Below are 13,570 nucleotides of genomic sequence, written 5' to 3'. Positions count from 1 at the left end.
TCATGGCATACATATACATTAGTTAAGCTTGATTTCTTGAAAGAAAAAAAAAGAAAACATACTTACACCTATGCATAGTTCCGTTATTCGTGCTTTGTTTACATGCTTCAGCAAAGCTGTGGGGGCGTGTAACAAAAATGACTAAGCTCTCCCTCATGAATATTTGTGGGTGTGAATAATCTGCCCTTCCCCTCCCCCTTCACTGCACATCCTAACCTCACATACAAACACAGTCACATGATCATCTCCAAGTACATACAAGCAGAAGATCTGCACTACATACAACACACACATGTATACATCACACCCTGCACTACACACATTACACACATCACACTCTGCACTACATACATCACACACATACACATCACACCCTGCACTACACACATCACACCCTGCACCACACACATCACACCCTGCAAAGCATACATCACACACTGCACCACACACATCACACCCTGCACTACCATGGAGTTCCATTGTAAAAAATAAATAAAAATAATGACTTTTTTAGGACTCTGCAGGATGGGAAAGGGTAGTGTACCACATTTCTCCATCCTACAAAGTTTTTTGTTATATATATATATATATATATATATATATATATATTTATGGAGATATTTATTTACCGATCTATATCACTGTATACATATTGTGGGGATTTGCTCTGGTAGATAGGCTAACGGACGCAGTACAGAGGCAACCACAAAGTCTTTAACTAAAACAGTTCAGTGTTTTATTCACACATAAGGAAAAACAAAAAGTAACAGTTTGCAGTCTTGGTGTTTGTTCACACCATAAAAAGTCCATAGAACAAAAGCCTTCACCTGGTCAGCAGTTTTTCCACCCACAGCAGGCTTTAGGGCCTGTTTCCCAGCGGTTGTCTCTCAGCCCTTTAGCACGGCACAAGTTCTCAGTTCCCAAACACACAGAGACTGACAGCGCTCCCCTGTCAGAGAGGACTAATCCACACACAACTGAGACTTCTGGCCGGGTTTGATATAGGCCAGTAAAAACCTGGCATGGAACGTGGTGAGTAGCCACTCACCCAGCACTTTGGCTACTCCCAGTAAGAGCCGGCTCGGATTGGCTTTACAGCCATACTATCAGCAAAGTGTCAATCAGCACTAGCTGCCCCTGACCCTTGAAATTACCGGCTCTTATCTCACCAAGGCCAGGAACCTCGGTGACACATACCTTCCGTCAATGACGGCCCCTTGCGCCTTTTTAAAAAATATATATATATTCTAGAAAAGAACAAGGGGCCATCATTGATGGTCGGTACGTGTCACCGAGGTTCCTGACCTCATTGAGGTAAGAGCCTCTTTTTTTTTTTTTCCTGAAGGGTCATTAATGCAGATTGCTGTCTGACGATTCAGCTGTTTAGTATGGCTGTAAAGCTGATCCGGGACGGCTCGTACTGGGAGTAGCCAAAGTTTTGTGTGGGTGGCGCCTGCCCGCGTTCCAGGCCGGGTCTTGGCAGGCTTATAAAAGCAGTCAGCACTATCAGGTGGGGTGGATTTTCCTCCATCTGACAGTGAAGCTGTGGACTCCTCTAGGCTGAATACTGCAAACAGACGTGCAGGCTGCCTGGAGGCCTCCCAGTGAACTGTTCTGTGGCTGAGCATTCAGCCAGATGTGAACCAACACCTAGGATTCCAGGTGAACCTTGTTTTGTTTTTGCTGTGTATGAACAAGCACCAAGACTGTTTATGTTTTGCTGAGTGTGAATAAAACACTGAAGTTTGATTTACAACCTGGTTCCTTGCCTCTATACTGCGTCCGCTAACCTGTCTACCAGAGCAAATTTTCACAATTGGTGGCTGGGAGTGGGCACACGCAGTGAGGCTGGCCTGAAGGCCAAAAAGTGTTTTTTTTTCCGGGCACGGGTGTATGTTCTATATCAAGCCGGTAAGGTTACGACCCAAGTCCCCTGACAAAATGGAGACTAACTTGCAGCAGTAGGAAACCAACCAGCTGCTATTACAGCATGTGATGGCGTTACAAGCGGCAGAAGTGTCCCAGAACGTCCACGATTCCCGGAAAGTTGACCTTGCAGCGATCCCTAAGATGACCCCCTCGGACGACGTCGTCCGATCTAGCGGTATTCGAAAAGGTGGCCGTGAGGGAGAAGTTACCCCAAGAACAGCAGGTACTTTTCGACTTACTAGATGGTCAAGCGGCCTACTACCCGACCGTAAAGGGTGAGATTCTGGCCAGACTGGGGGTGAATGTGTTGGTCCGGGCCCAGGGGTTGCATCAGTGGGAATTTAACCCAGCTGAACCCGTCAGACCGCAATATGATGATCTGCTACACTGGTTGCAAAAATGGCTGCAGCCTGACATACTGAGTCCCACTGCTATGCTGGACCGTCTGCTGGCTGATATGTTCTGGAGGGCTTTGCCGTACCCTCTCCAGCAATTGGCCAGTTGTCTCCTGGTGATGCCCTAGAAATGGTCTACCTGGTGGAGTGCTATGAAGCTACCAGAAATCTACAGGGGGGTTCTGTTGGGAGGGGGCCAGTTAAACCCCGGAAATCTCCACCCTTGACCAGGCGGCTGGTACCAGCAAGGCCCGCTCGGGATGTACTCCCTGCAGATCCAGCTCCGGTGTTGTGTTGGCGGTGTTAAGAGCCTGTTCACATAAGGGCCAACTGGAACCCATGGACACTTACTATGGCTACTGACCCTCGATGTATGCCAGAAGGCTTTGTGCAACTGGTACTCCTGAGACAAGTGGAAGATACCCTGGCGGTGGCGCTGCTGGACTCAGGGAGCCTGGTGTCCCTGTAAGAGCTGCCCTAGTGTGGTACGCCGAGAATACTGGCTGAAAAGTCGGCATTGTGTGCATCCATGGAGACTTAAAGGACTATTCCACCACCCTGGTTTCTCTATCCATGGTGGCCGGCAGTTGGACTCATGAGGTGGTCGTCGCCACAAAGTTATATTGTAAAATAATAATTGGGAGAGACTTCCCCGGTTTCCTGTCACTGTGGCCTGAGGTGAGAGCCACCAATACCCATGGGGCAAGAGCAACCCCAATAGAATGGCTTTGTTCAGGGGGGAAACTGGAACCCTGGGAACCTGAGACTGAAGGGCCAGAAGTAGGGGTGGCCGCCACTGTGGAGGAATGGGGGGGCCAACCCCACTGAATTTAATGGTGGGAGACGTGGAAGATTTGCCGCCGGGTCCGGAATTGGCAGACCTCAACATCTCTGGAGACCATTTTGGTACAGCACAGCAGCAGGACCCGACTCTAGTTCGGGCCTGGGAAAATGTGGTAGTAGTAGAAAATATGGTAGTTCAACAGGAGATGCTGTACCGGGTAAATCGACTACGGGGTGAGCATATTGAATAGCTGGTGGTGCCCAAGGCATATGGCAAGCTCGTGTTGGAGTTAGCCAACCAACATGTTCTTGGGGGACACCTGGGCCAGCAGAAAACACAGGATCGGATTCTACAGCGATTTTACTGGCCCATTGTGTTCAGAGAGGTGGAAGAGTATTGCAAGTCTTGCCCAACCTGCCAGATAACCAGCCCCCAGCCACATTTTTGTAGTCCCCTGGTCCCTCTCCCGATTATTGAGGTTCCATTCTAGCGGATTACTATGGATCTCCTAGGCCCAGTACCGAAGTCCGCTAGAGGGCATCAACACACCTTGGTAGTCCTTATTCTATGCCACTCGGTACACGGAGGCGACATACAGTTGTGTTCAAAACAATAGCAGTGTGTTTAAAAAAAAAGTGAACAAAGCTCAAAATCCTTCTAATAACTTTTATTTCCATACACACCAATGCATTGGGGACACTACACATTCTATTCCAAATCAAAACACGAAGAAAAATATATCAAATTTGTGTTGTTCCTCTAAATAAATTGAAGAAAAGTGAATATAAGACTGTTCAAAAAATAGCAGTGTTTGTATTCTTCTTTACAAACTCAAACATTCACTATATAAACTGAAAAATATTTGAAGATTTTGCTTTCCTTTGAATCACTTAACTAATATTTAGTTGTATAACCACTGTTTCTGAGAACTGCTGTACATGTGTTGTATGGAGTCAACCAATTTCTGGCACCTGTGAACAGGTATTCCAGCCCAGGATGATTAGACTACATTCCACAGTTTGTCTCTATTTCTTGGTTTTGCCTCAAACTGAATTTTTTATGTTACCCCATAAGTTTTCTATTGGATTGGGCGGGCCACTCCATAACGTTAAGCTTGTTGGTCTGGAACCAAGATATTGCACGTTTACTGGTGTGTTTGGGGTCGTTGTCTTGTTGGAACACCCATTTCAAGGGCATTTCCTCTTCAGCATAAGGCAGCATGACCTCTTCAAGTATTCTGATGTATTCAATCAGATCCATGATCTGGTATGCGATAAATAGGCCCAACACCTTAGTATGAGAAACATCCCCATATCATGATGGTGGCGCCACCATGCCTCACTGTCTTTACAGTGTACTGTGGCTTGAATTCAGTGTTTGGGGGTTGTCTGACAAACTGTCTCCAGCCACAAGACCCAAAAAGAACAATCTTACTTTCATCAGTCCACAAAATATCTCTTTAGGCCAGTCAATTTGCTCATTGGCTCTTTTTTGCTTTCTTCCACGTCTTTCAGGTTTTGGTTGCCATTTTAAAGAATTTGCAATCATTTTAGCTGAGCAGCATATCATTTTCTGCACTTCTTTATTTGTTTTCCCCTCTCCAATCAACTTTTTAATCAAGGTACGCTGTACTTCTGAACAATGTCTGGAATGAGCCATTTTCCTCAGAATTTCAGAGAGAAATGCACTGTAACCAACATGTACAACATTTGCTGCCTTCCTTCCTTAAATAAGGGCAATAATTGCCACCTGTTTTTCAAAGAATGAATGACCTCACTCATTGAACTCCATACTGCTATTATTTTGAACATGCCCCGTTCAATAAGTGATTGAATTACAGAGAATCAGCAGCATGCATGTCATGACTGTTGGGTCTGTTGGATCTCTATTACTCTACTGCACCTGCTAGTAAATTATTTGCCATGTAGAAATATAATTTCTATTAAAACCGTGATTGATCAGGTTAGTGATGTCTGACTGCTATTATTTTGAACACAACTGTACCTCGGCCAAACTCATAGCCAAAGAGTTAGTGGAGATGTTTTCCCGAGTGGGCCTATTGAGAGAGATTCTGACCGTGCCAGGGGACCCCTTTTATGTCAAAAGTCATGAGGGAACTCAGTAAACTACTACAGATAAAACGGTTACGGACGTCCGTCTATCACCTGCAAACGGACAGCCTAGTAGAAAGATTTAATCAAACCTTGAAAAACATGTTAAAGTGGGTGGTGTCTAAGGATGGGAGGGATTGGGATCTTCTACTGCCCTATCTCATGTTCGCAGAGCGAGAGGTACCCCAGGCCTCTACTGGGTTCTCCCCCTTCGAACTGCTGTATGGCCGACATCCGCATGATTTGTTGGACATAGCCAAAGAGGATTGGGAACAACCCACACCGCATAAAAGTGTGATTGAGTATGTCACTCAAATGCAAGAGCCGATGGAGACAGTATTGCCGCTGGTTAAGGAACATATGGAGGCAGCCTAGCGAGCCCAGAGTAGGGTCTATAATCGCCAGGCTTGGGTTCGGAATTTTAACCTGGGAGACAGGGTTTTGATTCTGGTGCCGACGGTGGGCAGCAAGTTCCTGGCTAGGTGGCAGAGCCCCTACAAAGTGCTCGAAAAAGTTAGGGAGGTAACCTACAAGGTACTCCAGCCTGGGCGTAGGAAGCTGGAGTAGGTGTACCATGTAAACTTAATGAAACTGTGGAAAGATAGGGAGACCAGTACGGACAACAGCCCCCGGCCGGGTTTTCTGGGGGTAGAGTTTCCAGTCCCACTGCCTGATATGAGGGAAGATCGCTGACAACCTTTCCTCTAAACAGACTCAGGAGGCCAGGGAGTTCGTCAGCAGGAACACAGATGTGTTTTCAGACCTTTCTGGACGCACTTCTATCATCTGACAAGACATTGTCACTGAGCCTCAGGCCAGAATCCGATTGAAACCATACCGGGTACCTGAGTAGCGGCGAAAAGCCATCTCGGAAGAAGTTCAGCTGATTTTACAGCTGGGTGTCAGCGAGGAGTCAAAAAGTGAATGGGCCAGTCCGATAGTCTTAATACCGAACTAGATGTTACGATTCTGTAACGACTTCCGCAAACTTAATGAGGTTTCCAAGTTTGACACATATACCATGTCTTGAGTGGATGAGCTTATTGAGAAGTTAGGCCAAGCCCGGTATTTTTCTGTTTTGGACCTCACCAAAGGATACTGGCAGGTACCCTTTATGGAGGCTGCCAAGGAGAAAACGGCTTTCATCACACCAGAGGGGCTGTATCAGTATAAGGTATTACCCTTTGGTCTACATGGCGCTCCCATCAAGTTTTTTAAAGGCTAATGGACTTTGTACTCCAACGTTATCGGTACGCTTCGGCGTACCTGGATGATATCGTTATCCACAGTACTGACTGGGAAAGTTACCTACCTAAAGTGCAGGCTGTAGTGGACTCCCATAGGGAGGCTGGCTTAACCGCTAACCCAAAAAAGTGTGCGATAGGGTTAGAAGATACCAAGTACCTAGGGTATTTAATTGGGTGCGGAGTTATCAAACCTCAAGTTAACAAAATTGAAGCAATTCGGAATTGGCCCTGACCTTTCACTACTCGGTAAGTAAAGTCGTTCCTGGGAATGGTGGGATACTATATGAGGTTTGTCCCCCACTTTGCCACAGTGGCCGCACCATTAACAGGCCTTTTGAAGAAATGCCGGTCAGTGACGGTCCACTGGAATGAGCAGGCGGAAAAAGGCTTTCTCCGCTTTGAAGTTGGCCCTGCGTGGGTCCCCGGTTTTGGTGACGCCCGACTTCAAAAGGGAGTTTATAGTACAGACCGATTCTTCGGAGGTGGGTCTCAGTGCTGTACTGTCTCAGGAGGTCAACGGGGAGGAGCATCTTATTGTCTTCCTAAGCCTGAAACTTACCCCAGCCTGGTCGATCAGAATCCGAATTGGGTCAGGGCTCTGGTGTTTTCACACGCTGCTCACACGCTGCCTGCACTGGTAGTAGTAGGCTCTGACGTTTCGTGTACAGAGCAGGGCCACTCCCTCTGTACACGAGACGTCATCACAGGAGCCTGGTGGATGACGTCACGGGTCACATGAGCCGGTACTATAGAAGAAAAATGTTATAAGGCACATGTGCATATATTTATATAACCCGGACAACCCCTTTAACTTTTCATTTTAATTTTATCAATTTCTCTGTTTAAGTAGTTAGCCATCTCTTTACAATTTCCTTTAGGCCCCTTTTACACAAGCAAGTGTTCCGCATCGGTGCAATGTGTGACGTGAACGCATAGCACCCACACTGAATCCTGACCCATTCATTTCAATGGTTCTTTGTACATGAGCATTTTTTTTCATGCATCACTTCTGATTTGCTTGAAAAACGCAGCATGTTCTATATTCAGCGTTTTTCACACAGCCCTGACCCCATAGAAATGAATGGCCATATTGTATTATTATTTTTTTATTCTACCCCATTAACAAATTGTAACAGTTTTTAAGTACTTTATGTAATATATTAAATGGTGCCATTAAAAAGAAATACTGCTCATCCCATAAAAATAGCCTCATTTAACTATGTATGGTAGGTAAATAAAAAAGGTTATGGCTTTTGAAACGTGGGGGTGAAAAAATAAAAGCATTGCTGCCAAAGCTGACTGCAAAAAGGAATGGGTTTATATGGAAATGTAAATGATATTATCTTTTCTATTCTGTAAAACCTCCTAGTAATTATTAGTCTTTCTTGCCACCTGCAGTTAATAACTACAAGACTGAAAATATGTAGATACGGTAGATGGATAAATTCCAGGAAAATCAAAGTTCTCTTAATATTTGTGTAAATTTTGTTGTATCATCTTTTTGTCTAGTATAATATCTGTTTTGTTTAAACCAATGCATTTTTCTTTTAACAGTATCACCAGCTTCATGATGAATATTTTACCAGTGCAGTCGTTCTTTCATTAATTTTAGCTGCCTTATTTGGTCTTGTCTACCTTTTGATAATCCCACAGTAAGTATTCTCAAGTTATTTTTTTTACCATTTTCATGTTTGCTCTGTCCCTTGCATTTAGAGGTTTAACCCCTTCAGTACCAAGCCACTTTTCACCTTTTTGCAAATCTGACATGTCACTTTATGTGGTAATAACTTTGGAATAGTTTTTCTTATCCAAGCCATTCTGAGATTGTTTTCTCGTCACAAATTGTACTTCATGTTAGTGATACATTTGAGTCAATAGGTTTTACCTTTATTTATAAAAAAATCCCCAAATTTGCGAAAATTCACTATTTTCAATACGTCTACTTTATGTTGGCGTCATTTCATTATTTTAGGACATTAGAAGGCTTAAAATTTTGGAAGCGATTTTTCAAATCTTCAACAAAATTTCCAAAACCATTTTTTTAAGTACCAATTCAGTTATAAAGTGATTTTGAGGGGCTTATTTACCCCATTTTAGAAACTATACCCCTCAAATTATTCAAAATTTGTTAACCCTTGAGGTCTTTCACAATAATTAACCACCTCAGCTCCCCTAGCTTAAACCCCCTTAATGACCAGACCACTTTTTACAATTCTGTACTATACTACTTTCACGGTTTATTGCTCGGTCATACAACTTACCACCCAAATGAATTTTACCTCCTTTTCTTCTCACTAATAGAGCTTTCATTTGGTGGTATTTCATTGCTGCTGACATTTTAACTTTTTTTTTATATTAATTGAAATTGACCAAAATTTTTGAAAATAAATACATTTTTCACTTTCTGTTGTAAAATTTTTCAAATAAAACTACATTTCTATATAATTTTTTCTCTAAATGTATTGTTCTACATGTCTTTTATAAAAAAAAATGCAATAAGTGTATATTTATTGGTTTGAGTAAAAGTTAGAGCGTTTACAAACTATGGTGCACTTTGACTTTCTGAGCACCTGTCTTGTTTCCTGAGGTTCTACAATGCCCAGACAGTAGAAACACCCCACAAGTTACCCCATTTCGGAAAGTAGACACCCTAAGGTATTCGTTGATGGGCATAGTGAGTTCATGGCAGTTTTTATTTTTTGTCACAAGTTAGCGGAAATGTTTTTTTTTTCTTACAAAGTCTCATATTCCGCTAAGTTGTGACAAAAAATAAAATTTTACATGAATTCACCATACCCCTCACCTCTCACAAAGTCTCCCTTTCTGCTAACTTGGGACAAAAAGTTCAATCTTTCATGGACTCAATACCTTGGGGTGTCTTCTTTCCAAAATTGGGTCATTTGTGGGGTGTTTGTACTGCCCTGGCATTTGAGGGTCTCCACAATCATTACATGTATGGCCAGCATTAGGAGTTTCTGCTATTCTCCTTATATTGAGCATACGGGTAATGAGATATATTTTTTTTCCGTTCAGCCTCTGGGCTGAAAGAAAAAATGAACGGCACAGATTTCTTCATTCGCATCGATCAATGTGGATGAAAAGAAATCTCTGCCAAAAAATGTGAAAAAAAAAAAAGGAGGGGAAAGGCGTCTGCCAGGACATAGGAGCTCCGCCCAACATCCAAACCCACTCAGCCCGTATGCCCTGGCAAACCCGATTTCTCCATTCACATCAATCGATGTGGATGAATAAATCATTGCCGGAATATTTTTTTTTTATTATTTTTTTTATACACAAAGTGTGTAATGACCGGCGTTACGCACAGGGAGGGAAAAGGGAAGGCCCTGCCCAAGGGAGAGGGAAAGGTGGTGACCCCTGACTCACCTTGCGGCTGGCACCTGACTGCCCTGACGTCCCTAAACGGGTTCCTCACCCGTGCGCCGATCACGTGCCTAAGCCCTGGCTTTCCCTAAGATGAGCCCTAGGTAGTGAACGGGTCGGTGGGATCACTAGTCCGCACCACTGACACTAAGAGGAAAACACCAAGGAGAGGACAGACAATACAGACAAACATATTATCCCAGGTGGGCGACAACAGCAGACCACAAAGGCCCAACAGGGACCCGGAAGGTAACGTTCTGGAACAACAACCAGGGAACGTAGCAACACAGCTCCAGTGGGTCAGTATAGAAGTCCAGGCAGGAAGCTCTATATCTGGCAACCAGAGAAGTGGGCGAGGGGAATATAAGGAGGTTGGGAGTGCTGGACAAGGAACAGCTGAGGAGAAGGAGCTACGGATCCCTGAATGAGCCAAAAAGGGTTGCAAAGCAAACCCAGAAAGCTACCATAAAGAAACAGCCCTATCTTTCTACATAGAGCGCGCAGCCAACCGCTGCGACTTCCTGACCCCGGGTATAACGGAGTCAGGCGTGGTTCTTGACACCCTCGTGACAAAGTGTTTGCCAAAGCATATGAACACCGACCCTCAGCTCATAAGCCTCGGCAAACATATCTTTTTTACTGCAGAGGAGAAATTTTGTGTTGCAGCTCTGCATACACGACTTTTGTGTAATCTGACAGCAGCGCAATGCTTCTGTCAGAATGCACATCAGGGCTGCAGCTGGTTGATCAGTTGGTCCACCTAGAAGGTTAAAAAACCAGGCCACAATGCAAAAATGTATTAACATTAAAGGGACACTGATAGGCCCAATAATCATATTTTGGTATATGACAGTACAGGTCTTCTAAAGTGTATTAAAATCATCAAGTATACCCCCTGTCCACCTTTTTAAATACAGATTACTGAAGTTTTATAACCTGGTAGAAGCGTCTTCATTCTGCCCAAGGGGCGGCTTTTCATCTCCACTTGCGCCCAGCCAGCCGCCCCCGACTGCCGTTTTGAAGCGCCGCCCAGTTCATCAATATTCACTTCGCTGGGCGGCTACTACTGTCCCCCGACTGCACAAGATCCGGCGCGTGCCCAATACAATCCTATGGGCATCGGCCTCTAGTATTAACTCATTCTGAGGTGTAAGAGAGCAGTGCTCTGAAGCGCTGCTCTGAACAGTGCCCGACGCATACGCATACCGAAGAGGCTGAAGCGGCCTTGAAGATGCTGACTGAACGCAGGCGTGATGTGATCCTGGCCAGTGAGGGTGCCGGGCGCATGCGCTGAAGTTAAGACGGAGGCCGATGCCCATAGGATTGTATTGGGCATATGCCGGATCTTGCGCAGTCGGGGACAGTAGTAGCAGCCCAGCGAAGTGAATATTGATGAGCTGGGCGGCGCTTCAAAACGGCAGTTGGGGCGAGGCTGGCTGGGCGCAAGTGGAGATGAAACGCCGCCCCTTGGGCAGAATGAAGACGCTTCTACCAAGTTATAAAACTTCAGTTTACTGTATTTATAAGGTGGACAGGGGGGATACTTATATGATTTTAATACACTTTAGAAGACCTGTACTGTCATATATATACCAAAATATGATTATTGGGCCTGTTAGTGTCCCTTTAACTTTATATAACATTTGAAACAGAACATTAACTTTTATAAACTTTATTGAACTTTTGGAACATTAACCTTTTTGCTTACCTGTGATTTTTTTTATTTTTTTTTTACCTTTTATAGGACAAACCTCTCCTTCCCCATGGGACAATGTGCAAAGCGCAAATTGCCCAGAGATGTGTGCGAAGTGCATTATGCACTTTGTCCCTAATAGCCCTGTGTGCCTGTCCTGTGAGATGTGATCCCTATGCTAGGTGTACCTGTGTGTGGTACTTCCGGAAACACTCCCCTAAGCATAGGGCAGGGTGGTCAGGGCAGTCAGGACAGAAATAGCGGGTGTCACGCCTTATTCCACTCCTGCTACAGACACAACATCTTTTTCGGGGTGGCACTTGGTTTGAGGTACCAGCAACGACATTGGGGAAATGTCGCTCGTGTAGACGGCTCACTACACTGGTGGTTGGGGCCACGGAACCTCCTGGATACAGGAGGTTCTTGATGATCCTTCCTGAAATTTGAGGAAGGATCCTGTTCTCCCAGCCTTACTGTAGAGAACAAAACTATTGTACATAGCCAATTGAATTAGCTATACAGACACCTTCTTATACCAGCGTCTGGTCCTGCGGGAGAGTAAATAAGGAGCCAACATCTGGTCAATGAAGTCCACCTCTCCCATGAGCAAATTATAGTTGTGGACACAGAGGGCCTTTTCAATGACACTGGTTGCCCGTTCAATTTGGATTGTCGTGTCTGCGTGAATGGAGCAGAGCATGTAAACGTCACGCTTGTCTCTCCAGTTCACCGCGAGCAGTTCTTCGTTACACAAGGCAGCCCTCTTCCCCCTTGCAAGACGGGTGGTAACGAGCCGTTGGGGGGAAGCCCTGGCGACTAGGTTGCGCGGTGCCACAGCAGCCAATCTGTTCTAGAAACAAATGCCTGAAGAGGGGCACACTTGTGTAGAAATTGTCCACATAAAGATGGTACCCCTTGCCAAATAAGGGTGACACCAAGTCCCAGACTGTCTTCCCACTGCTCCACAGGTAGTCAGGGCAACCGACCGGCTCCAGGGTCTGATCTTTACCCTCATAGACACGAAATTTGTGGGTATAGCCTGTGGCCCTTTCACAGAGCTTATACAATTTGACCGCATACCGGGCGCGCTTGCTTGGGGTGTATTGTTTGAAGCCAAGGCGCCCGGTAAAATGTATCAGGGACTCGTCTATGCAGATGTTTTGCTCAGGGGTATACAAATCTGCAAATTTGGTGTTAAAGTGGTCTATGAGGGGCCGAATTTTGTGGAGCCGGTCAAAAGCTGGATGGCCTCTGGGACGAGAGGTGCTATTATCACTAAAGTGAAGGAAACGCAGGATGGTCTCAAATAGTGTCCTGGACATGGCAGCAGAGAACATGGGCATGTGATGAATTGGGTTCGTGGACCAATATGACCGCAACTCATGCTTTTTTGTCAGGCCCATGTTGAGGAGAAGGCCCAGAAAAGTTTTAAGTTCGGAAACTTGGACGGGTTTCCACCGGAAAGATTGGGCATAAAAGCTTCCCGGGTTGGCGGATATAAATTGAGTGGCATACCGGTTTGTTTCTGCCACGACTAAGTCAAAGAGCTCCGCAGTGAAGAACAGCTCAAAAAACCCCAGTGCCGATCCGATCTGAGCTGTCTCAACCCAAACTCCAGACTGGGCGGTGAAAGGGGGAACTACTGGTGTGGCTGAAGATGGGGGGTTGCCAATCAGGGTTTGCCAGCACCTAAGGTCCTCTAGGGGCTCTACGGGCCTGTCTGTGTGGTGGCTGCGACGGGGGAACTACTGCACGTGCCACCGTACCAGCTTCAACTGCCCTTCTGGTGCTTGTCACTTCACCATGTTCTACGGCAGTGCTGGTACTAGGTCCAGGATGGGCTGCGCTGCTGGTGTATGCCTCACCATGTAATCCGACAGCGCCAGCCCCACTCTGCCGCCCTTGAAGCGGATCCTGTGCAACCTGTGGTCTAGCAACATGGGACCGGGTACGCCTGGTGGTATCAGGGACCTCAACCTCATCATCCAAACTTTGGGTCAGACAGCCACTGCTTTCTACAGGTTCGTATT

General features: G+C 45.5%; 1 protein-coding gene across 1 annotated transcript in view; it reads left to right on the top strand.

Moving 5' to 3' along the window:
- ADCY1 (adenylate cyclase 1) overlaps positions 1-13,570 on the top strand; it is a 435,025-nt gene that overhangs the window by 279,192 nt on the left and 142,263 nt on the right. The window contains exon 10 of the mRNA XM_044294968.1: positions 8,021-8,118. Within this exon, the coding sequence (XP_044150903.1) occupies positions 8,021-8,118 (98 nt within the window). The remainder of the gene's footprint in view (positions 1-8,020; positions 8,119-13,570) is intronic.

Source organism: Bufo gargarizans, chromosome 5 (assembly GCF_014858855.1).
Source record: "Bufo gargarizans isolate SCDJY-AF-19 chromosome 5, ASM1485885v1, whole genome shotgun sequence".
NCBI classification, from domain to species: domain Eukaryota; kingdom Metazoa; phylum Chordata; class Amphibia; order Anura; family Bufonidae; genus Bufo; species Bufo gargarizans.
The sequence above is the reverse complement of the archived record's forward strand: the minus strand, read 5'-3'. Positions and strand labels throughout refer to the sequence as shown.